The sequence below is a fragment of the Peromyscus eremicus genome, chromosome 15, assembly GCF_949786415.1.
Source record: "Peromyscus eremicus chromosome 15, PerEre_H2_v1, whole genome shotgun sequence".
Classification (NCBI taxonomy): Eukaryota; Metazoa; Chordata; class Mammalia; order Rodentia; family Cricetidae; genus Peromyscus; species Peromyscus eremicus.
The window spans coordinates 65,650,577-65,675,701 of NC_081431.1; the positions used below are offsets into that span (position 1 = coordinate 65,650,577).

At 44.4% G+C, this 25,125-nt stretch overlaps 1 protein-coding gene across 1 annotated transcript in view; it reads left to right on the forward strand.

Annotated features, from left to right (window-relative positions):
* The first annotated feature begins 12,880 nt into the window (after positions 1 to 12,880).
* Nckap5 (NCK associated protein 5) overlaps positions 12,881 to 25,125 on the forward strand; it is a 788,185-nt gene continuing 775,940 nt past the window's right edge. Inside the window, exon 1 of the mRNA XM_059280499.1 lies at positions 12,881 to 12,949. Coding sequence (XP_059136482.1) covers positions 12,881 to 12,949 — 69 coding nt within the window. The remainder of the gene's footprint in view (positions 12,950 to 25,125) is intronic.

Here is a 25,125-nt window from a genome sequence, read left to right on the forward strand (position 1 = left end):
TATGAATTTCTTCATGGTTTAATAAAAATCCATTTTAGACATAAAACTGGAGGACTGGGGAGATGGCTCCTTGAGTAAAACTGCTTGTTGAGTGGGCGTGGGGAATCTGAGTTTGAACTCCTAGGACTGACTTAAGAGCTGGGGTAGCTGTGTAACCCCAGTGCCGTAGGGGCGTGGAGGCAGGAGGATTGCTAGGGCAGCCAGCTTAGCTCCAGGTGCTGCGAGAGACTCTGTCTCAAAGGGATAAAGGGAGGAGCGTGATGGAGCAGGCGTTCAAAATCTTCCTTTGGCTTCTGAGCAAGCATGTATGAGCCTACCCACATGTGCATACTCCACATATACACATCCCATACATACACACGTGCATGCATGCACACACACACACACATAAACACACACCACCACACCCAAACACCAAATATAATGAGGTAACGCTGGAACACGTGTCACTATAATGACAATACGTTATTATATCATTCAAAACAAAATTCAAAATAGTTAAATGGGAAGACATTTTTAAGAAGAAGGAAGAAAGTATGGAGTAGCTGTTCATCTCAAAACTTAACAGAACTCTAAGGGAAAACAACCCAAATTGTGATTTTATTGGTAAATGCAACAACAGTAAAAACAAAACAAAACACCCAGAAACAAATAAAATGTAAGATTTTCACATCAAAGCTGTGGGGACTGAAAACCCTATCTAGTATGAGAGAAAGAAATTAAAGAAAACCCAGTGAATAAAACCATCTGGTTTCATCACCTGGAAGACTCTTGCCAGGAAGATGGCCGCACCTCTTGTAGTGATGGAGACTTAGCCCAGGTCCTGTCCACATCCCAGCCACCTTGCTTACAGGAATTTACAAGATGATGCTAGTAAAAACAGACAAAAGCATCTGGAAAATGAAGTTAGAAGACTCACGGTCCTGATTTCAGATTGAACTATGACCCTAAAGTTATCAAGATGGTAGTGTGCTGATGTATGCATTCAAGGAGTGTGAATTCAGAATGTGTAGACAAACCCTCTTTTTCGTGGTTAGTGGATTTTTTTTAACCCAGGTGCCAAGACATTTCTGTGAGGGAAAAGTAGTCTTCTCTTAAATAGTGCTAAGACAATTCTGTATACTCAAGTGTAAAAGAACGGACCAATTCCTACCACCCCATGCAAAAAATGATCCCCAAAGGAATCATAGAACTAAATGTAAGAGCCAAGACGAGGACAAAATTTACCATCTGATGAGCTTTCGTTTTCTTGGATTAAGAAGAGCTCTCTTGGATTTGACATCAAGAGAATAAGTAAGAGAAACAATCGATAACTTATAATTCAATAGTATTAAAAAAAACTGTTGTGTATCAAGGACACTGTCAGAAAAGAGGGGCTGAGGAGATTGCTCAGCAGCTAAGAGCACGTGCTGTTTTTTCAGGGGCCCAGAGGTTAGCATCTGTGGCTCTAGCTTCCGTGCATCTGGTCCCACCTTTTGGCCTTTGCAGGTACCCATAGTTACACACAATCACACTCACATTTTTTAAAAATCATCTTTTAAAAAGTGTAAAAAGATAACCTACAGAATGGGAGAAAATATTTGCACATAGTTATGAGAAAAAGGACTTCTGCTCAGGATATATAAAAACCTCTCACACTCTTAACAATGAAAAGACAGGTTGAAGAGGGCTCAGTGGCTGTAGCGTTTGCTGCCCTGGCGGAGGACCGGTAGTTCAGGACCGGTAGTTCAGGACCGGTAGTTCAGGACCTGTAGTTCCTCGCACCCACATCAGGGGCTTACAACTACCTCTAACTCCAGCTCTAGCGGATCTAACACCCTTTTCTGGACTCTGGACACCTGTATTCACTTGCACTTAATCACACACAGACAAATCAATAAGAAAATAAAAATTTAAAACAAAAGACAAACCACTGAACTAAAAATGTGGGGCAAAAGTCTGAATGTGTGTGTCCCCCAAGGAAGATACACAAGTAGCTAATCTGAATGGAAAAAGAGACCCGTACTGTCATCAGCCATTAGGGAAACGGAAGTCAGAGCAATAATGAGACTGTCCGTATCCAGTAGAATATCTATGGTTAAAATAAATGTGGACAACAATAAATGCTGGCGAAGATGGAGAGGAGTTGGATTTTTCAGACACAGCTGATAAGAATGTAAAATAGTTACTAAAATGCTGATCATAGATTTTTCCATTTTATCCAGAAATTCTCCTAAGTATATTTACAAGAGAAATGAAAACATGTTTCCATAAAATAAGTATATGATTATTCGTAGAAAAATGTGAGATCAACTTAAGTGTTCAATAACCAATAAATAAACAAATGTGGTATATCTGTATGATGGAAAATTATTCTGCTGTAAGCATGGAGTATTGATAGGTTTTACATCATTGGTGATTTCGTTAAAAAATTATGCTTAAAAAAAAAGGTCTGTCTCAAAACCATTTATGAACTGTGTGGAGTAAAAAGAATTCATGGAGACAGAATGTAGAGTAGTGGCTGCCTATGAATGGATAGGTTTGCAGGGGTGGGCAAGAGCTCCTATTTCTGTAGGCTCCTCTTTCAGAGTGTTGAAAATGTGCTAAAATTGGATTTTGATGATGGTCACACAAAACACCGTATTTATGGGTCGATATGGTGTTTGACTTACACCTCAATAAAGCTGTAAATTGAGAGATGGCAATGGATTTCAAAGCATTACGTTCTACTTAAATTGTCTCATAGATTCAAATATTTTAGAACCAAAAGGGACCTTAGCAAGTATTCACTTGATTTGTCTTTATCTGGAAGATGAGGGGACTAGAGCCTGGAGGAATTAATTTGTCAGAAGATAGGAAAGTCATTAGTTGAAAAACCCCCAAAACCTACCTTCCACTGGAATTCTATCATCAATAGTTGGTAAATCCCCCTGAATCCATTTATAGAGCAAAATTATGGCGTAGGCATGGTAATAACTCCTAACTTAATTAGTGCGATCCATCAAAACAGCCCCATGTGGGTTGGTTTAATTTTTGTGTAGATGAGATCAAAATGTCAAAACCAACAAGGAAGAAAGTATAGATAACCCCAAACAACAGACACATGCCCGTGTATCCCAACATCTGTTAAAGGAGATGCATAAAGTCATTCTTGAGGGAGAAACTCTTTAGTTTCTCTCTTGTAGCAGCAAACATGAATATCTAAAACATATTAAGTAACCCTGGTAATATTTTAATTTTAAACTAATGGGGAAAGTCCTTAATTCTTTCAGAGCATATTTTTCTAACTTAGAATAATTGCTTCCACATTGTAGGTTCACATAAAAGGAGAATAAATTATCTTTGAGAAAAAAAAAAAGTTTGAATTTCTTCCATTTGCACAGACAGGTGATGGGGAATTTAATTTTCCTTCTAAACTCAGTTGCTGGACCTAGTTCTCTGTGTTAGGATTTAATATTTCAATCTTCACTACATGGAGTTTTTCATTAATTCAAACTTTGCAAAAATAATTACCAAATTTTCAGAGCCATGTAATTAAAGATTGGGAATGAGTAGGCCCTGGGCTATGCACTTCTCCGAGGGGAATTCATTTGGCTTGTGAAACTTAATTTTTGAAATCGTGTGTGTGTGTGTGTGTGTGTGTGTGTGTGTGTGTGTGTGTAGGCACACACATGCCATGGCGCACATGTGGAGGTCAGAGGACAGCCTTGAGTTTCAATCCTTGCCACCCACCTTGTGTGATGCCGGGTATGTTGTTCTTTGCCACCGCGTACACCAGACTGAACAATAAGCTTCCTGCCTCTTCTGTCCCGTCTTCCCACCTCACTGTAAGGGCACTGGGATTAGGGCGCACACTAGTGCCCCTGGCTTTACATGGGTCCTGGGGATTCGAACTTATGTTTTCATGCTTATGTGGAAGCACTTTTCCTTACTAGGCCATTTCTCTAGCCCATGAAACTTAAGGAAATATGATTTTTAAAGTTGGGAGATTTTCCATCAGTATTTAGATTTGTGCCTTACGTTTAAAAGGAAAAAAAAAAAAGGAAGGCTTTGGAGAAATGGGTCTCTACCCTGGCACAATGATGATCAGGCTTGGGTAAGTGGTGGCTGACTGTGTGGGATGGTTACACATCCCAGGACACTGGCTCCACTTACTCTTTGCTCCTGGAAGCAACAGTCATGTGTATTGTACCTGCCAACCCTACCAGACATCTACTGTCACATACAGTACAACCTTTAAGGTCGGAGACAGGCCAGCAGATGGTGACCTCACTAGACGATAAAAGATCATAAACATCCATGTTATAATGCTACATCGTAGGTCAGAGCAGATGTCAGTCACCTGTTTCTTGTTGTGAAGCCATGGGAAGCAAACTGACCACATAGCCAATCAGATTAAAGTACAGCGTGCACAGTTACACACAGCATTTGATACTGAAAAAGATACAAAAAGTCTGTCACTGGGTCTGGACCGATGGCTCAGCACTGTTCTTACAGAGAACTTGAGTTCAGTTCCCAGCACCCATGTCAGATGGCCCACAACCACCTGTAACTCTGGCTCTAGGGGACCTGATGCCTTTCTCTGGCTTCTTTGGGTACCTGTACACATGTACACACACACACACACACACACACACACACACACACACACTCATAAATAAAAATAAAAAGTCTTTTTTTAAAAAGTATCATATTTTTAATTAATTTGAAGTCCTATACTTTTTATTAATGTATTCTCTGACCATTTCATGCATAGTTTCATGGCCACATCTCTCCCTCTGACTTCTTGTTTTCTCCTCTGACTTCCACCATCCTCCCATCAAATCCCCATCCCACTTGCCAGTCTTTTGGCTTTGTGAGCCACTGTGTTTATCCAGGAACCCCCCCACCGCCATGGACATGCTCGAGAAACCATTTACTGGGGCATGAGGGATCCACCAGTAGCCATATCATTGGAGATAATAGCCCCCCTCCCCCTCCTTTTAGAGTATACGCTGACCCTATAAATCATTTTCATGTGAAACCATGTACCAAGGCAGAAGAGATGTCTCAGTTGGTAATGTGAACAAGGAGAATGGATCCTGAGGAATAACACTTGAGGTTGACCTCTGGTTTCCACATGCATCCACCCACACGTGCACCTGAACAGGCATGCAGAACAAATAACATCCACTACAAAGCATACTAGGAATCCAGGCACATTTAGATATTTCCTGGATCTGGTGATTGATAGGTTAAAAAAAGAAAAAAGATGATCTTAATGGTACAAACGTCACAGTGAGCTCCGCTGAAGTAAGCAAACAGTGTTCCCACAATCAGCCTCTCTTCCAGTCAAAGCACTGTGACGAGAAAGGTAGATGAGACATAAATATTGGACAGAGAGGGTCCAAAGGGTTGCTACCTTATTTCTGAAAGTTTGAAAGAAAGGTGTAAAGAAACAAGCTCTTGCACTTGGCCCTCTGAGCCCCCCTCCCCCATGCACACACGCAGTTATACATGCGTGCCACCTGGGCACAAATAAAGGCACTTAAAAATATGGTCAAACCTATTGTTTACACAGTGTTCAAAAGTTATATGCTGATGGTGTCATAAACACACGAAGAGGATGTAATAAAAATGTCCTAATTTAGAACACAGAAAGTAAAGGACTAAGATCTTTGGCTCTGAATCAGTAACATTCTGTATGATAGATTGAAAAAGAAAAAGAAAGAAAAGTAAAACCACATACTTACACAAAGCCCCAAGAATTAGAAGTTTTAATTTTTATTACTTGTAAGCAGGGAAGTGATAGCATAAGGAGGTGGAATTGTGGATATAGCATTGCTTGTAGAGAATATGCATGTATAGACCTATACATGTATTTTTATATGTATTTACATGAGAAGGCATGTGTGTAAAACCTGAGATTTTTATTAAATATAAATTTTATTCGTGTGTGTGTGTGTGTGTGTGATGATGATGATGATGCCTGTTTGCATGCATTGTATGTGTGCAGCAGCAGATGTATGGTGGTTAGAGGACAGCATTTGGAGACAGTGGGTTCTCTCCTTTCAGCTTTATGTGGGTTCTGAGGACCAAAAGTTGGTCACCAGGCTCCGACTGCCAAGTGCGTTGACCTGCTGAGCCAGCTCATCAGCCCCAAGCTTAACTCTTTCTAGGTGGCACTGAGTGGATTGTCAGTGAGTATTTTGTGTTCTTGAAAGGAGATTTTAGCCCACCTTCCTCTTTCAACAAGCATATAACACTTGCAATTTAATTAAACACTGAACAGAGAAAGAGAAACAAAACGTCTGTAATTTTTTCCTCCGAAATTTAATTTTGGCGGTTTATTACACATAACGTCTTTAATATCACAGTCTACATTGTATGGTTTATTAAAATGGTATTATTTGTGTATGTTAATTGGTTTTGAAGGTTTAATGCTTACTCTTGATTTACTTGGCTTTTACCATGCTTTTATTCACTTCAGGGTTATGTGGGGTTGAGGAGTGCGTGGAGGGAGCTTACTCTAAAATAAAATAGAATAAATAACCTCTTCGAGTGCAAAGAGACACTCTGGGTAATTGGCAAGATTTTAACTACCCTCTAAAACCTCTGCAAAAATGGATCGACTTCCAATTTATTTGACTCTGTCCATTTCCTCAGTCGTTTTGGGTTTTCACTTGTGTTCAAAGACATTTAATGAAAAATAATGGCTGCTGCAGTGTGCGGGGACGTGGCAGTCAAATCTTTGCCGGATTTTCAGAAAGCATTCCTCCTCATAAACTGCTTCCCTAATGAGTTGTGCTGTGTCTCCACTGGCTTTGCGGCGTTTAGCCTGCGCTTCACCCAACTGGCCCCAGATGGAAAATATTCTCTTGAAATTGGATGGCTTTTTAAGTGTTGCTCTCCGTAGCCAGCTCAAAGCAACAACAAAACACCACCACAACAACAACAGAAATCAGCTGAACAGAATGCATTTGATAGCATGGTCCCTACCCCGCCCCAGCATCCTACGTGGTTGAATGCTTTTTGCTTTGGGCAGTTGGGATTTTTCTAATTTAACTAACTCATTAACATTAGCAGATGACACACTGCAGAAAATTTTTTCCCCCAGTCACATTTCAGTATTCTTCCGTTCCACTGAGGTTATATGCATGCTGTCTTTATTTATTTTTATTTACTTGCTATTGGTTATTTATTTATTCTTAAGATTTTCTCATATAGCTGTTTTATTTCTATTCTGATTTTCTTCTGAAGAATTCGTGTGCAGTGCACAGACATTTTGTATAAAGAGTTTTTAAAATATTTCTTCAAGCAGTACATGAAGAAGAGTCAGAGGAGGGAGTGTGGGGAGTCTTTAAAAGACCGCCTGGGAGAGAGGGAGTTGGGAGACTGTTCCTGGTGCTGTTGTCTCAGTGTGTACACTGTAGAGATGCAGTTGTGTGTGTGTGTGTCTAGACAGCCACTGGCCGTACCAGAGTGTCCATAAAGGCAAGTTATCCAAGGTTGGCTCCAGCCAGAGCTAGTCCTCCTAGCAAAAATCACTTCTTCATAGGGCACTATTACATTTTACACTGCATTTGGCTAGTCAGTATGTGAGTCTCTTCTTAGACGTTAGCTAGGCATCCTAGAAATTTGGACATACGTTCCTGTCTCCTCCCTCCCCACTCTTCATTTTTCTTTGTTCCTTTCTCCTCCCTCCCCTCCTTTCTTACCTCCCCTACTCCTCTCTCTTCCTTCTACCCTTCCTGCTTCTCTCTCTTTCCTCCATCTCATTTCTTTCCTACCTGTCTTCCTGTCTCTTATTTCCCAGGTGCTCCCATTATAGATGCACACCACCATCCCTGGCTATTATTTTTTATCTTTTTAAGTGGTCTGGCTTTGACCTATTGGGATGACTTTACCTTGCACTTTCCCACAATCATTTTCTCAGGTTTAGTGAGCAGTGTGTGTGTATGTGTGTGTGTATGAGTGTGTGTGTGTGTGTGTGTGTGTGTGTGTGTGTGTGTGTGGTGTATGTTTGTGTTTGTTTATGTGCACATGTGTGTAGGTACATGCACATGCATGTCTATGTGTGTGGAGGCCAGAGGTCAATGCCAGGAGATTTCCTCTGTCATTCTTCACTTAGGTTTTGAGACAGAATCTCTCACTGAGCTTGTAGCTCATCAATTTCACTAGACTGGCTGGCCAGTGAGCTCCAGGGATGCCCTTATCTCTGTTTCTCCAGCTCTGGGATCACAGGTATGTCTGCAACTCCTGGGTTTGACATGGTTGCTGATCCAGACTAGGGTCTTCATGCTCGCATGGCAGGTGCTTTACTTAAATAGATGTGTCCCCAGTCCCAACTAATAAATGTTCCCATGGTGTGGGGACGTGCTTCCACTGAGGCAGGTAAGCGGCCAGGACTTCTGGTGCCACCATACTGCTCATTGTGGGTTGATCCTTATTGTTCTGAAACGTTTACATTCTTCTGTACTTGTGTAATATCATTGCCAAGTGATTTGGATGTCATTTCTACCATTATGTTACATGATTGACAGCTTAAAGTATGTGAAAGAATTAAGCAAGCCAAGCAGGTAGGCAAACTAGACTGTCTGAAGAATTTTACAAAGATTTTTATTCTCCCTGGGGACATTTTTCTTAAGCCATGCTGAAACATAAAATCCATCACCTAGAGTCTTTCCTGATTTTATTATTCATATGCGAGGGATGATCAATATTCTAATATTTAATCCTGACCACCTACTGTGTGCCAATCACTGGAAAAAAGATTCAAGTTAATTGTCTTATTAATAGAGTTTTTTTTTTTTTAACTAGTAGTGGTTTAGAGGTCAACCACTGAGAATTAAATATATTAAAGAATTTGTTGAGTGTTATTAACTAGTAAGAAGTGGAAATTGAAAGCCGGTGTGCCTTTTGTATTTAGTATGAGAGCTTGTAGTTGATGGCTATGACACTTTTGGTAGGCATTCCCTTTCTAGCTATTTGGTTCTCAAGAACTGAATCTTCCTCCAGGCACACAGCTCTTTTTTGGCCCCTTCTCTGGGTCCTTCTGCCTGGAATGATGGTCTACATCCTTTTGCATAGCTGCTTCTTACTCTAGCCATCCTATATAAAAAGGTTCTGTGTTGGTCTATGTGACTCAAGGTTGTATCCCAGACACCTCATTACTAATAGCAAGGAGTGTGTGAGCGTGTGTGTGTGTGTGTGTGTGTGTGTGTGTGTGTGTGTGTGTGTTTATATGTATGTTTGTATAGAGAGGCCAGAGTTACAATGCACAATGTCTTCCTCTATCTCATTTTTGGAGATAGAGTCTCTCACTGAATCTGAAACTCATAGACCCAGAAAAGACTAGATATTCAGTGAACCACAGACATCCCTCTATCTCTGGCTCTGTAGCACTAGAATTATAGGCATAGTATTGCTCTTAGTTTTTATGTGGGTTCTGGGGGATCCAACTCAAGTCTTCATGTTTGCATGGTCAGCACTTTACCAAAAGAGCCATGTCCCCATGGCTAGTCTCTCTTACACATGCCTATGTCTTCAACATCTAGGGACTGGGCATTCTATGTAGTAAGCACTCAGAATACTCATGCTCATTGTGAAATGATGGCCTGTTGTGTTTGGGGGGATTAAAAATTAGGAAAGCATGCATTTGAGAAAGGGGGAAGTTGGCATCCCCAGCTGTCTCTCCATGCCATAGCTACTCTTACACAGGCTAGTCTCAGTTACCATGACTACAGTCAGTGAGGCAAAGAGTGGGCTGCCACGTGACTAGGTAGAAGTATGGAAGGCAGGTTCCCAAGCAGTGTCAGTTGACAAATACTCTCTTCTATTGTGGTAGAACTAGTATCAAACATCTGTATTTGAAACACTGTCTGGCCTCTGTTTTTTGACTATTGTACTCCTTGCCAAATACACATACGTTTAGAAGTTATTATGTGTAAGAGACTATCTTGAGTATTAAAGGTGATGAATTTTCTATGAAAATCAGGAGAGAAAGGGAACCCTTGCCCAAGTATTTTCTGTGAAGATCTTCTGTTGAAAGTAAGACAGGCCCAGCACCAGAGTTGGGAGCGGGGAGGTGGGGTGGAGATCAGGCAGGATGGAGTGAGAGTTAAGATACAAGCAGGTCATCAGAATTCACTTAGGGGTTTTGGGGGGACTGTAAAGACCCGTTGGCAGGATATAGGCTGTTTTACTTTCACTGGTGTTGCTGGGGAGAAAAATACCCTGACAGTAAGCAACTTGAGGGAGATGGGGTTTGTTATAGCTCACCCTTCCAGGTTACAGTCCATCACTGCAGGACAGTCACCATGGTGGGGGGTTGACATCCTTAGTCAAGAGGAAAGAGAAATGAACGCACTGCGCATGCTCCCTTAGCTTGTACACAGCTTTGTTTCTCTGCTCTTGAAGTGTTCAGGACTACCTGCCTAGGGAATGACGCCTTCCACACTGCTCTCAATAATTGCACACTAATTAATGTAATTAAGACAACCCACCACAGCATACTCATAGGTTACAGGCCAACCCAAGGCAGAGCGTCTGTTTTTGAGATTCTCTTTCTAGATGGTTCTAGCTTATCTCAAGTTGACAGTTATAGACAACCACCAGGTAGATGTTCAGACTCATGAATTTTCTCCTTAATTCGAGGTAGACAGATGCAAGGTTTTCAGTGTCCTAGGGTGTCTTAGGGTTGCTGTTCACAAATGGGAGACCTGGAATGACCAAAGTGGACAAAGAATCCAGAGCTAGAGAGGAAGTCCGTTCATTCACCAGAGTGCATGAGCTTTGGGTAGGCTCTGCCTGGAGCCCATCTGTGTCAACGTTTGTGATGGAGGAAACCAGAAACAAGGTCACATGTGGCTATAAGATCAAATGGTGTTTGACATAGGCTAGATTCCCAATAACTGAGAGTGGGGACACATATTCTTTTCAGTTTTACACTTGTGCCTGCAGGAAATTGGGCCCTTCTGTGTTTCACCGTGGATAGGAGGGGCTCATGAGGCCCCACCCTGTCCTGAGCAGCTAAGGCAGTTATTTGTTGCTGGCATAGGAGGTGGTGTTTTCTTCAGTGGTATAGCCACTGGTAAGGTGCCCATGCGCTAATAGATAACTCCACTAAATCATGAGAGCAACTCAGTCACACACACACACACACACACACACACACACACACACATGCACACAGACTAGAAAGTAGGAAGGGGATGCCTCAGGAAGAGGAGAATCAGTGGGAGAGGGAGGGGGATGAGACAGGAGGAGGGGAGAAAATAACCACAATTGGCTACATATGTGTGTGTAACTGTCAAAGAATAAACAAACGAAAGACTGATTTGCATAGCCTTTTGTCCAGTCGTTCTGTGTCAGCCCACGTGGCTAGCTTGTTTTGGAGGATAACAGGCAATTTCTGTATTTTCAGCAATTTTTGGAATCACCAAAGGTATGCTGAGTTTTATTCAGTAATGGTTAAGGTTACCTGTGGATATTTATAATTCACATGTAAGTTAGAATCTACTATTCAACAATTCCCACACACATTGTTCCATTCCCATAGTTAAACAACTTCAGCAGTTGAGAAAAAAATAAAGGACTTGCAAAGAGGCCACATGACTTCTCCATGGCCATGTGGCCAAAGGGTAAGGAAGCCTAGGCTCAAATCCGTTTCTTTTTTAACGTATAAAAAATGTATTAATTTTTTGAGAATTTTACATGTGCATACAGTACATTTTGATTATATTTACCTGCCATTCCTTCCCTTAACTCTCCTAGGTCATCTTCCATTCTCTCAAAACCTCCCATTTCCTTTTTAAAAAGTAACCTATAGACTCAACCTTGTGCTGCCTCGATACTCATGGCCGAGGGGACACTGTAGCATGGTGAAGTCACTAACCAAGGCACATTCCTGGTTTGTTTGTTTTTTTTGTCTTTTGCAATTGATGAAACTTGGAACTTCATTCATGTGGTGGACTTTTATTAAGCAAAATTCTTACTCATTCTGGAACCAGCAATATCAGTGCAGTTCCTGGTGAGCTGTGTGTTAAAAGCAGTGTTCTGTAAATAGTCACAGACTGTGATGACATTGTCCACAGTTCACCAACCCTGTCTTCCTAAAAGAGAATGGATCTTCTAATGCTCACAAGTTTTAAATGATGTTTTTAAAGACTTATTTTAATTTGAAAATGATATGTCTGTGTGGTGGTATTTGCATATGAGTGCAGTTGCTCATGGCGGCCAGAAGAGGGCATCAGATCCCATGGAGTCAAAGTTATATGTGGTTCTAAGCTGCCAGATATGGGTGCTGGGAACTGATTTTCCAATCCATTACTACAAGAGCAGTAGGAGCTCTGGATCACTGAGCCATCTCTCCAGCTCCTTACATGACATTTTGACAATGAAATATTGACAATAATGTGTGAGCTTGGGGTTCTCCTTGTTGGGCCTAAGGCTCAGTAATTCTTGGTTATGGAGTGTGATTTTTCTGGGTTTGAGCTCATGGGATTTGCAGACAGCACCTGTGTGCATAGAAATAGAATTTTTTTTCTGGCAGTGGAAAGAGGACAGGTATGGGACAAGTGTGGCCTGATGCAGACCATTTGCTCTTGGCCACAGTCTGCTGATTTAACATGCCAGTCCATTCCTTGACTCGGCAGGCACAACCTGTGAAACATACAAGCCCCTCCAGAAAGATGACTCAAGTGTGTGCCACCGAGAGAAGTCCTGTAGGCCGAGAGGTCGAGGTCTAGACTTACTGTTTGGGTCTTGGTACTTTTTTGGCCCTAGTTTCTGGGAGGAACATTGCAAAATGAAAAGTTTAAACACTGTGCTTAATCACAAAACACATGTTCACTTTTTGCAGTGGCTGTGGAGACAGACGGGGGATTCTTATAAATTGCAAAGGAAAATACATCACTCACCCATGGAGGGGAAGAGGCAGCTGTGTAAAAGGGACTTTGGCAAAAGACTCTCTCTGGACAGCAGTCTTGTGGTAAGTGCTAATATTCACTGACCACTGTATGTGTTTTGGCTTCAAATACGTTATTCTTTGACTGTTATTTCCTGAACGCCCAGCTCCTAAAACCCTGATTCCATTTACCACATTAGCAGCATCCGTTGGGATTTGGGCTCATTTATTTTTTACAAACTCAAAAGCCAGCAAATTATTGGAATGTTTGTACAGTGTCTTAATAGGTGAATGTCATAATCTGTCAACAGTACATATAATTACATTAATTCTGGCTGAAATAGACATTAGCCTATACAAAAATGTGCCTGTGCCTCGGGTCCAAATGCCAGGCCTGTGTGTAGCTGCTCCTTCATGCAGTTAACTATGGACGTAAACTGAACAAAACTTCCAAACAACTCAAATGTTGAAGAGCCAAGAAAGTGGCTGAGAGCTTCTGGGCAGTAGACTCGTTCCGTTCCACATAACATTTCTTTCTGAGAGTTCTTACTCTGGTGGACATTATTCTTTCTAGAATAATGTGTTTAGCATGTGTACATATGATGTACGTGTGTGTGTGTGTGTGTGTGTGTGTGTGTGTGTGATTGTGGCAAATTCATGTGTAGATCAGAGAACTGTTTTCAGGAGTTTGCCTTCGACCTAATTGAGGCAAAGTCTTTCTCGTTTGGGCTGCTGTGCTGTGTACTCTGGGCTAGCTGGCCCTGGAACTTCCCAGTGGTTCTCCTGTCTCCACATCCCATCTTGCTGTAGCAGTCCTGGAATTTCAGATGAGCACACTATATCTCGCTTGGTATGTGGGCTCCATGTTGTTAGGGTTGCTTGGCAAACACTTTTTAACCAATGGAACCCTCTTGCTGGCCCAGTGGACATCATTCTGAACAGCCTGGTTGGGATTCCCTTTGAGTGTGAGAATCTGGTTAGTTCAAAGAGACAGGTTAAGTCACTGTGCTCAGAAGCTAGGCTTCTTTTCCACAGGCTCTAGATCGACATAGATAAGTCACCTCTTCTGTTTCGTGGTGTGTCTGAACACAGCAAGAAATCGGATGAAGGCAGTAGCCTAGCACAGTTTGCTCATTAGGGAAATATAGATTTCTTTTGGTTCCCTCTTTTGTGTGAGTAACAGGAATGTGCTCTGCTCATAACAACCGGCCTGGAGACGGGTACATGGAACATGGCTGGTAAAACATCTACTGGGGGTTAAGGATCCTGAGCACCTGAATTCTGTTCCAAGTACACATGTTTAAAAAAAAGCCAGGTATGATGGCAGTGCTGGGAAGTGGAGACCCGTGACCTCCAAGGCTGTTTGGACAGCTGGCTTAGCTTAATTGGTCAGTTCCAGGCTTGTGAGTGACTCTTCCTCAAAAACCGAGGTGGACAGTGGTGCCTGAGGAGTGACACCAAGATTCCCTGCTGACCTACACTTGTATAATATACATATACATATACATCATATGCATATACATATACATATACATATACATATGCACACACACCTGAATATTTATGTTCACCTCTCCCACCCCACACAGTTGACGAACTGCTTTATCATTCATGCCTCTCCAACTCTGCTGAGTCCAGTTTTGGTTTGTTTTTTAAATCTACAGACTTTGTTATTTTTCCTGTGATCATGGCCACTTCTCTTTAAAGCTTTTCGTGAGTGAGGTTCTGGGTGTTGAGAAGAGGATTTGCAAAGCATGCTAATGTCAAATTCTTCCATGTGACCCAGAACCTGGGGGGTTAGCGTTGACCAGCATGTTCTTAGAGGTTATGGTCATTGGTAATGTTTTAAGTGTTCTTTTGTGGATGCAACCACACCTCAGACACTAGGTCTTGTGATATCTGCATGGGAAATGGGTAAATGAGGTGTGTGTCCATTCCCTTTTCAACTTCTGGGAAGACTAGTGATACAGGGATGTTTTCTCAGCCTCTTTTGCAGGAGAAAATCTTCATGAGCATTGACATGCCAGTCTGGTCTGTCTGCCTTGGCTTAGGCAGAGACAGAGACAGCAACAGCCATATGGTATGATGGGAACAGTTCAAAAAAGGATTTTTTGAATCCAGAAATAGCATCCTGGTTGATTGGTCCCCAGAGCCACCTGTTTATGCTTCCATTCTCAAGTAATATGCAACTATCCTGTAAAGGCAATCGTGCTAAGCTATCATTTCTCAATACTTGATAGTACCAGTCCTTAATAAAAGGCCTTTGGTCAATTCAGAATGTGAACCAGAAGAGCGGAATTCCGTGGATGCTGTTGGTAAACAGAAAGATATGTATAGTTATTTATTTTGTGCGCATGCACGTAGTCACATGGCAAGGCATGTATGTGGAGGTAGGGGACAATTTTCTGGAGTCAGTCCTCTCCTTCTATTATGTGGGTATTGAGGATCAAACTCAGGTCGTCAGGCTTGGTCGCAGGTTTGGTGCCTTTATTCGCTGAGCTATTGTGTTGGCAACCACCCTGATTTTTGAGACATGGTCTCTCATTGGCCTGGACTTTCTTTAAACAGATGAGTCTGGCTGGTCAGCAAGCCCTAGAGGTCCACCTGTCCACCTCCCCCAGCTCTGGGGTCACAGGCATGCACCACTAGTGACAGCTTGTTGCGTGGGTTCTGGGGATCAGGCTCAGGTCCTCCAGCTCATGCTGCACCAAGCACTTTACCAAATGTGCGGTCTTGCTGGCTCCCCTCTGTGTTTCGAGACACGGCCTCTCACTGGCCTGGAATTCACCAAGTAGGTTACACTGGCTGCCCAACAAGTTCTAAGGGTCTGCCTACCTTTGCCACCCCAGCACGGGGATTGTAAACTTGTTCTGGCGAATCTGGTGCGTTTTGTTTGTTTGTTTTTCTTCCTACATGCATTCTGGCAAAGGAACTCAGGTCCTCACGCTTGCAAGTCAAACCAACTGAGCCGTCTCCCCAGTCCTGTAAAACTCTTTGGAATCACAGAATGGTAAACTAGGGATGTGTTAGCTAGTCTTTTGCCTAGTAGAAGAAATAGTTAAGACCCAGAGAAGTTACCTGCTCTTCCTAAAGTTAACCAGGAGAATAACACCAGGCCAAGAGCACAGGTCTCCCATCTCTCATCTGTTCTTTATCTTTCACTAAATGTTAGCCCAGGAAGAGATGTCCCTTGGGGAAACTAGGTGGATGACAAGGAAACATGGAGTCTTTACAGCTCAAGACTCCAGTGCCATCACCATTATGAACAAAATGTCTGAGTTAGGGGACCTAGCGGTGATTCCTTCATTTAGACGTCGCAGGAGAAGTTTCCTCATGGACCCTACGAATAAGGTGCTATTAACTTCAGTACCCTTTTATTTTACTTAGTCAAATCACGAAGTATTGAGGCAGAAATTATACCTCACTTGCAATGGCTTTTAAGTATTTTTTTTAGGCTGGAGGAACCATGGAATGAAGAAACGCGCCGTACAGGTAAAGAAAAACAAAGAAGAAAAAACAGTTTATGTCCCTTAGTGTCAGCTTGAAGAACTAGGCACAGAGGGGGTTTTGAAGTGTGTGTGGTGTGTGTATACTTGTGTGTGTGTGTGTGTATATAACTGTGAATATGTATGTGAGGAAAAGGGAGAGGTGGGAAGAGGGAGATCTCACACATGTCCACAGTCACAAACTTTAGTCTTTGATGTTGATGATTTTACTTCATAAATGACCCTCTATAAGGATAAAGTGACATTAAGTGACAGGGAAATGAAAAAAAAAATGTAGGTTCCCAAGTGGGGTGTAAGGCCTGGACAGGAAGGCAGGTGGGGACATTTGCAGGACTGCAGCAAGCAGCCAGATATGCGCAGCAGTCTTTCTGGTGATAACAAAACCTCCTCAGAATGCGAAGCCTCTTTTTGTCCAGACACTTCTCAGCCCTCTGCGTGATGCCTTTTGATCAGGCCAAGCCTGGCCTCATGCTGTGCTTTTTGATTTGCGAGGCTCCTTCCCAAGTGCCTGGACATTTGACACTTGGAGTCACAGTAGCATCCAGTGGAAGAGAAGACTGGGTTTTGGTTTTTAGATGTATTTTTAAATTGGTATGTGCTGCATGGATGTCTGTGTAGGACTTTGAGTACATGAGTATAGTGCCCATAGAGGCTGGAAGAGGTTGTCACATCCCTGGAGCTGGAGTTACGGCCAGTTGGGAGCCTCCTGATGTGGGTGTTAGAAATGGAATGTGGGTCCTCTAAGAGAGTGGCAAGTGCTTTTAACAACTGAGTCATTTCTCCAGCCCCTGAATGCTCCTTTTTTTTTTTTAAGAACCAGTGCACATTTCAATAGTAATCTTTTTGTTGTTTAAGTGTGTGTGTGTGTGTGTGTGTGTGTGTGTGTGTGTGTGTGTGTGTACACAAAAGCACATGTGCAGGTCCAAGGGTTACCTCTGGTGTTAGCTGGTCCTCACTTTATGCCTGGTTTGAGGCAGGACATCTTGTTTCCCATTGTGTACACCAGGCCTTGAAAATGTAGAACTGCGCCCACCTGCCTTCCGTCAGTACAGGTTGTCCGGGTGCTGGGGGTAGATGTGGGGCAAAGGCCAGAAGTCAGAAGATGGAGGACTAGGAGGGTGCACTTAGGACAACTAGTTGCTAGAGGTCTTGAAGGGTCTAGAACAGAACCCAAGAAGGATAGAGAGCTTGAGGCTTACAGTAACAGCAATGCTGAGGACAGGGAGTGGAGATCAGAAGGTCCAGGCGGCAGGCACAGGCCTGTCAGCAGTGGGGGTGGGTGGAGTATAGCACCAGAACTACCTTAGCTGGCAGCTCTGGGTGTTTGGTTGGCAAATCACACACTGAGGTTAGACCACAATGGTTTCCCTCCCTTAGTAATAGTAGCAGAAATTTATTGAAGTTTAATACATGCCAGATACTCCACTCCAAGCTTTATATGGAAATAGTCGGCTAATACAACAACTCTTTAAGGTAAGAATTTTAGCTACCTCTAGTTTACAAATGAGAAATCTGCAGCTTGGTGCATGCCTCAGCTTCCTCGAAGCCATGGAACTGGTGAGTGATGGAGCAGAAATTTCAGTTTGGGTCTGGCTCTGCTTACTCTGAAGCTCTTTCTGGCAGGGAAGTGGCACAGAGAGACTCCCTTAGAACCAAGCCCCATTTTATAAAAATGCATGCATTTACTTGAGTAATTATTGCCCAGAGGGGAGTAACTGGGGAGAGGTGGAGCACACCCAGCTCATAGGTAGCTGCCTTTCCTGGCAAGGTCCAGCAGGGTTCTAGCCTGATAATCCTATTTGAAAACTAAGTAGACTTTTGGCTGGACTGCTGACTGGGGGAGGGAGAGGAGAACCAGCAGAATTTACCACTTCCAGAGGGAACACTATTGTTTAACTCACCACTAGCCCTTGGTGGCTCCCAGGAGGGTTTTCCTTTATAGTGGTTTAGGCTTACTCTGAAAGAGGCTTCCCCTTCTGTTCCTCTCAGCAGGCTGACACAATAACTACATCTTCAAAGGCTCCCATGAAAATGCCCTCATCCAGTGTTTTTGAGGCAGCGCCTTATGCAGGCCAGGCTAGCCTCAAACTTGCTGTCTAATTGTCTTTAACTATCCACTTGACACAGCCTAGAGTCACCTGAGAAGGGAGTCTCATCTGAAGGATTGCCCAGCTCAGGTTAACTTGTGGGCGTGTTTGTAGGGGGTTGTCTTGATTATTAATGGATGTAAAAGGGCCCAGCCCACTGTGGGTGGCACCATTCCCTGGGCAGGTGATCCTGGGATTTGTAAGAAAGCTAGGTTAGCATAAGCCTGAGTGATCTAGCTAGTAAGCAGTGTTCTTCCCTGGTTTCTGCTTCAAGTTCTTGCTTGAGTTCCTTCCCTGAGGTCCTTCAATGATAGACTGTAAATTTTTAAGTTGGCGTGAACCCTCTCTCCCCCTAAATTGCCTTTGGTTAGAATGTTTTATCACAGCAGCTGAATGAAGCTGGTATAGTCACTATGTAGAATGACTTTGTGTTTCTGATTCTGCTTCCATCCTCAAGTGCTGGGTTTACAGGTGTGTGCCTGGTTTATATACAGTGCTAGGGATGGAATCCAGGGTTTTATGTGTGCTAGGAAGATACTCTACCAGCTTATCAGTATGTCTAGCCCCAGAAAATGCCTTTCTTGATGGGATCTTAGTCACTTGATTTAACTGATGGCCACATGCACCATTTCTCAAACCTTGACAGCATTAATACTGTAGACCCAATAGTTCTTTGGGTGGTAAGCGTGCCCTTTGCCTTGTGGGATGTTTAGTAAAACACCAGCCTTTTACTTATCAGATGCTCATAACATCTCTTCTGGTTGTGGTTACCAAATCAGCCTCCAGACATGACCAGCTGTCCCTGCCTTTAGGAGCAGATCACCCCTGAGGGAGCTAAAGAGTAACTTCTTAGAGGACACAGGCCATGGCCTATCCACGTTTGTGCTCCTAAAGTCTTACACATGGAGTGTGCCTAGTGTGATGAACGTGGGTTTGAGCTTGTCCATGGGCAGCTATCTGTCCATGATCTCCAGAAACATTAGCCCGGGATCCTGGGTAGAGAGAGATGCTGTTGCTGTTTGCTATTTGCCATGGTTGGAAAGAGAAGATGACATACTACTTATTCTCATGCAAGGATGCTGCTGCCGTGTATGTTCTGTGTGCATGTGTGTGTGTGCACACATTCCTGTATGCAGGTGCATTGTGTGCATGTGAGTGTGTGTGTGTGTGTGTGTGTGTGTGTGTGTGTGTGTGTAGAGGCCAGTGGACAGTAGTAGCAGCATCCCCTAGGTATCATCCATTTTGCTTTTGAGACAAAGTCTCTTACTGGCTTGGAGTTCATCAGGCAGTTCACTGGCTGCCAATGACTCCCAAGTCTTTGAATTGGCTGAAATACTTTATATTAATGTGTACTTGTACATTTTTATGGGAAAAATCCATATGGTATCATAAAATTCTCCAGGGCATCTGTGACTCAAGAATGGTGTGGTAGTTTGACTGCACTGAGTCCTTCCCAGAGCATCTGTCCTTGGACCACTTTCCTTCTGGGGACATGGGACAGACACCCTTTAGTCCCTGACCTCCATCATCAACTGTATTTATCTAGAGCAGTGAGTGCTGCCTGTCAGTATCTGATATTGTGGTTCTCTGCATCCTTGGAGTCTCTGAGATCAGTAAATCAAAATAGAAACTAGACATGTTTTGAAAGCGTGTGCAGATGCTGTGTTATTGATGAGGTGGGGGATTATCCTGCTTCTTCAGCAGGAATAAGGACAAGTGGGTGGAGATGTTTGCTTGGCATGCTCCCTGTTTCCTTATGGCACTGAGATCTGCTTGTCATCTTCCTGGTGTCTCACCATCTTTCAATAACCGGCATTATCAGAGCCTCCGAGTTTCCATGGCAACTGAGTTTCTTGCATTTGCCTATGGCAGCCCTGTACCATTTTCGTGGCAGGCTCTCCAGTGCTTTGTCCGTAACAACAGGTAGCGTATTGATCAGTCTCTTTGGGAGCAGATCTTCAAACCCCCCAGGCTCTGGGGCATCCTTCCGGAGTGCTTGTTTTCAGGGTATTCTTCCCACCTATTGTTTTGGAGTGTTACTCCTGAGGCTTGTTTTCAGGATGTGCCTCCTACATTCTCATTTCCAGGGTGCTCATCCCATGGGATTGTTTTCTGATGTCCTGTATACCAGCAGTGAGACTCTCTTCCTGTGTGCCTTTTCTTCATCTGTGGTCACAGGAATTGAGACCTGGTGGGTGAAGCGCCAGAGCACGAGAGGGCCCGAGAAATGCAAAGCGGGATTTCTGCTAATTTGTGTAACAGTTGAGTGTATTCAGAAGTCACAGTCCTAGCAGGATGCACACAGCAGGCCAAACAACAGCATTTACAGAGCTCAGAAGGCATCGTTGGTCAAGTGCTTACCACACAAGCCTACGGGGCCTGAGTTCAGTGTGTAGAGCCCAAGTAAAAGAGCCAGGCACAGTGGCACAGATTTGTAACCCCAGCCCTTGGGAGGTAGAGGCAGGTGGATTCCTGGGGCTCACTGGCTGACCAGCGTATCCTAATCAGCGAATTCCAGGCCAATGAGAGACCCTATCTCAAAAGTCAGGTGGACATATCCTGAGGGATGACACTTGAGGCTGACATATGGCCTCTGCAAGCATCTGTGCACAGCCCCCCACCCCACCCCACCCCAACCCTCTCTCTCGCTCCCTCTCTTTCTTTCTCAGAAATCAGAAAGAAGTTACCTTTCTGCTTTTCTTGATAAAAAGTTCTTGGCACAAAGAGAAGGACTCTCGCATTTCTCTTTACCATACCGGCCTGAATTTAGTCTGTGGTGTTCCTGCACTCCCTGAAGCAAAAGTTTACTGGGAAAGCCACAGGGCCTTTAAAAGCTGCCTCTGATATGCTTGGTTTATGCCGTGGAAGTTTCTAGGCCATAGAGAAGCTGGACTGTAACCCTGAACCGTTTTCCCACGTTTCCGCTCTCCCCTCTGGCCAGCACTGTTTATTCTTTGTCTGACTCTTTCTCTCCCGTCTCTTGATGCATCACACGGCTGAATTATTGGGCTTCTTCACTCGCAATGCCTCATTTCTGTGGAAGGTGTACCAGCTCTACGTGTATCAGTGTCATCTTCAGGATCTCAGCTGTTACATCCTAACTTCCCTTCCCGTACTGTTGTTTATCATCTGTTAATGTTTATGAAACACCCACAGGGGTCCCAGGTTATACTGCCTTGGCCCTGCTTAGCCAGTATTCATGATCTCTCTGCCAGTTTTGTTCACAGCCCTCATCTCCAGCCCAATTTCAATGATTATTTCGAGAGCCCATCCAGGGGCATCATATTTGAACATTCCAGTTAACGCCAGATGCGCAGAGTGAGTCTCCTTCCCGTGGACCAGTTTTACAGTTCTCTTTGGTCCGGGATCCCTTCTATAAGCCCCAATGGAAGTTTCTCCCGGTTCCTTTACATTCTAGGTCATTCCAGATGTTTCCTCCTCATAAATTTCCATTCCTTAATGAGGCTTAATGGATCATAATTGTCCACTTCTGAAGGTGCCTCCGAGGTTCTCCACCTTCTGCCTTTTGGCACCTCTGCGGTCCTTGGTTTTAAGTGGCTGTCTTCAACCTGGTAGATTTCCTAATGCAGTTAATTCACAGACTGCTTTATGCACATGGCTGTGTTGAGGGAAATAAAATCATTTGGTCTGGTGAATTCTGGGATCCATCTGTCAGAGCTGGCGCTGTGAGGAGCTTGGGGGCTGTTGGCTTTTTTATAAGGGAAGCTTTGGTCGGAGGCCTGCCATCTTTGGAGGTAGAATAGCTCAGAGGCCTGGCAGGAACCCAGTGTGAGTAGGCACCGTTGTGGCACAGAAGTGCTCACAGACATCAGCGAGTCGCCCTGGGATGAAGCTCCTGCTGTCACTCTGTTTTCCTCCCGTGGTGTCCCAGCTGGCTCTGTGAGCATGGGAGGCGGTGATGTGGACAGGGCAGGCCCTGGGGTAGTAAGGGGCTGTCGAGGACCTTCTGGGCCAGATAGGATGGGCCCTGGAGCCTGCTTGGTGAATTTGACAAGGAGGGAGGGAAGCAGAGATGGGGAGAAAGAGAAATAAGCAGGAAGGGAGAGAGGGAGAGCAAGAGGGGGGAGAAAGAGGGAGAGGAGGAGGAGGAGAAAGAGATAAGGGATGAAGAAGGGGAAGAGGAAGGGAGGGAGAAACTTGCGTGAGATATTTCTCATCCTTTAGCAGGATCTGAGGAAACTCTCCAGTCTAGGGGTCACACTGGTGGTTTTGTCAGTGTTCTGTCGGTTGGGAGGGAAACATGGGACACTCAGGTCAGGTGACAGGAGGGAAAAGAGGAGGTGGCAGGCAGGGAGGGTGGGAAGCCATCAGGAACCACAGGCCCCTGCATCGAATAGACGCCATCCATCCCCGGCAATAACTGTGCCGCCCTAGTAGCCTGAGGCTTGAGGCAGTACACACCACCTCAGGTGGAGGGACCAGTGCCCGGGGTGTCCCTAGCAGCAGATCAGAATGTCAGCACTCATCTCCCCTCTTCTGCCATTGGCTGAATCCGTCTGGAAGTCAGAGGGACAGGTGCCCTGGTACCACCCTGGGGCCAGTGTGAGGAGGGGAAGTGTGGAAGGTGGATTCATTCAGGAGGGCTAAGAGAGTGAACCTGGGCCGAGAAGAAAACCAAGCATGGATAGATGTGTGCGTATGTGCGTGTCGTACATGTGGTGTGTGTGCAGTGCGTGGTGTGTGTGTAGGTGTGTGGTGTGTAAGTTATGTGTGTGTGTGAGCATGCCCAGGTAGCTGTGGAAACAAGATGGGCAGCGTTGGTCTTCCTCAGGGGCAGCGACTCTGCCTTATTTTTGACCCAAGTCTTCGACTCCTACCCAGAACTTGCAGTTTAGCACTTTGCCTAACTGAGCGATCCCCCTAGCTCCATAGCCTTTTGTGTGTTCATTCATTTGTTTTTTGAGACAAGGTCTCACTATGCAGCCCTGACTGTTCTAGAACTCACTGTGTAGAGCAGGTTGGTCTTGAACAGAGAGAGATCTGCCTACCTGTAGCTGAGTGCTGGGATCAAGGGCTGCCTCTGCTTCCTGAGTGTGTTGCAATGGAAGGCAGGCACCACCACACCCAACAGTCCATTCCCCCCCCCCCCTGGAGCTGAGGACCGAACCCAGGGCCTTGCACTTGCTAGGGAAGCGCTCTACCACTGAGCTCAATCCCCAACCCCAGTCCATTTTTAATACGGTGTTTGAAGTGAGTTTCTGTGTGTGGGTTTTCAACCTGGTACCTTGGGCTGTTTGCCTGAACTCGATCCTGACGAGACGTCTTCAGAACCCAGGTCCTATGCACTGGTGATATGGTCTTGTCCCTGCAGGGTCCTAGATGGAGATGCCTGGTGCAGAGCTGTGTACCTGTGGATGTCACTGGCTGTAACATGGGGTGATCCGTTAGATTGGTCACTTCGTTAGGATTCCGAATTCTTGGGCTAGGGAGATGGCAGTGTGGTTAAAGCCCTTGTTAAGCGAGCTCAGATTCCCAGCAACCACGTAAAAAGCCAGGTGTGGTGGCAGATGCTTGTAATCCCAGGGATAATAGGGAGGTAGAGACAGGCAGATCCCTGGGGCTAACTGGCTAGCCAGCCTAGCCTACTTGGTGACTCCCAGGGTAATAAGAAACCTTGTCTCCACAAAGGTTGATGGTATCTGAGGAGTGACAACCTAGGTTGCCCCCCGGACTCCACATGCATGTGCACACACAAGCATGCGAACACCACATATACATCCACACACATCAACATGAACATACAATAATAATTAAATGAAGGAATAAATATCTTGTACAGACATGCTTGCCTGGAGAACCCACCTACATTGGACATGCATCCCCCTGCCTGTATGAGCCTGGCCATCTTGCCTGCCTTCTCTGAGCCTCCATACTCTTATGCATAAACAGACATAGTTGTCTCTCCCTCCATGGCCGAAGGGAAGAAGCAAGGGAAGTAACGTCTGGCACATGCAGCATGAGCATGTGAACATGAGCAAGGCACAGGAGCCTTAAATGCCCTGTTCTCTGTATTGTGAACACAAGATGGAGGCTCTCTTTGCCTGCATCTAGAAGGGGGAATTCAGAAAAGACAGTTTTTTTCCCTTTGCTTTTTAAATATACATATATGGTCTTTAAGAAAGAGAATGGCATAACCAGAACGCTCTCAGCCAGAAATGTCCACTCCGGTTCCTTGCTACAGGTTGTCTCTTGCCAAGCCCAGAATTCCTTTCTTCTTACCCCAGTTGCTCGGGAGTTCCCTATTAATGATTATGCCAGCCCTTTTAATATGGAACATTGTATTTTTTTTTTCTGGAACTTTTGGGCTTCTGCCCTCATAGCTGAATTCTTGCCAGTGACTATTTATAACAGGCAGTTTTATTCCAGAGTCTTCCAACAGTGCCCATGGTCTTCCAAGCACATGCACAATGCCTGGCTGTGCCCCGGGTCCTGCTGAGTCTTTCTTCCAGGGCCCCTGCAGAATCAGACTGGCGGACTGGGCTGTGAAGCGCCTCTTTGTTTGCCGGCTGTTTTCAGTTGCTCTGCGCTCTGCCAACTTGGAGCAGTGGGAGATAGATGGGTTTGGGGGGGAAGGACCCAGAGAACGTTTCCCATCTAACTACCTCCCTTTACTTGACTGGGGGAGGAGCGGAGGACAACTTGGAGG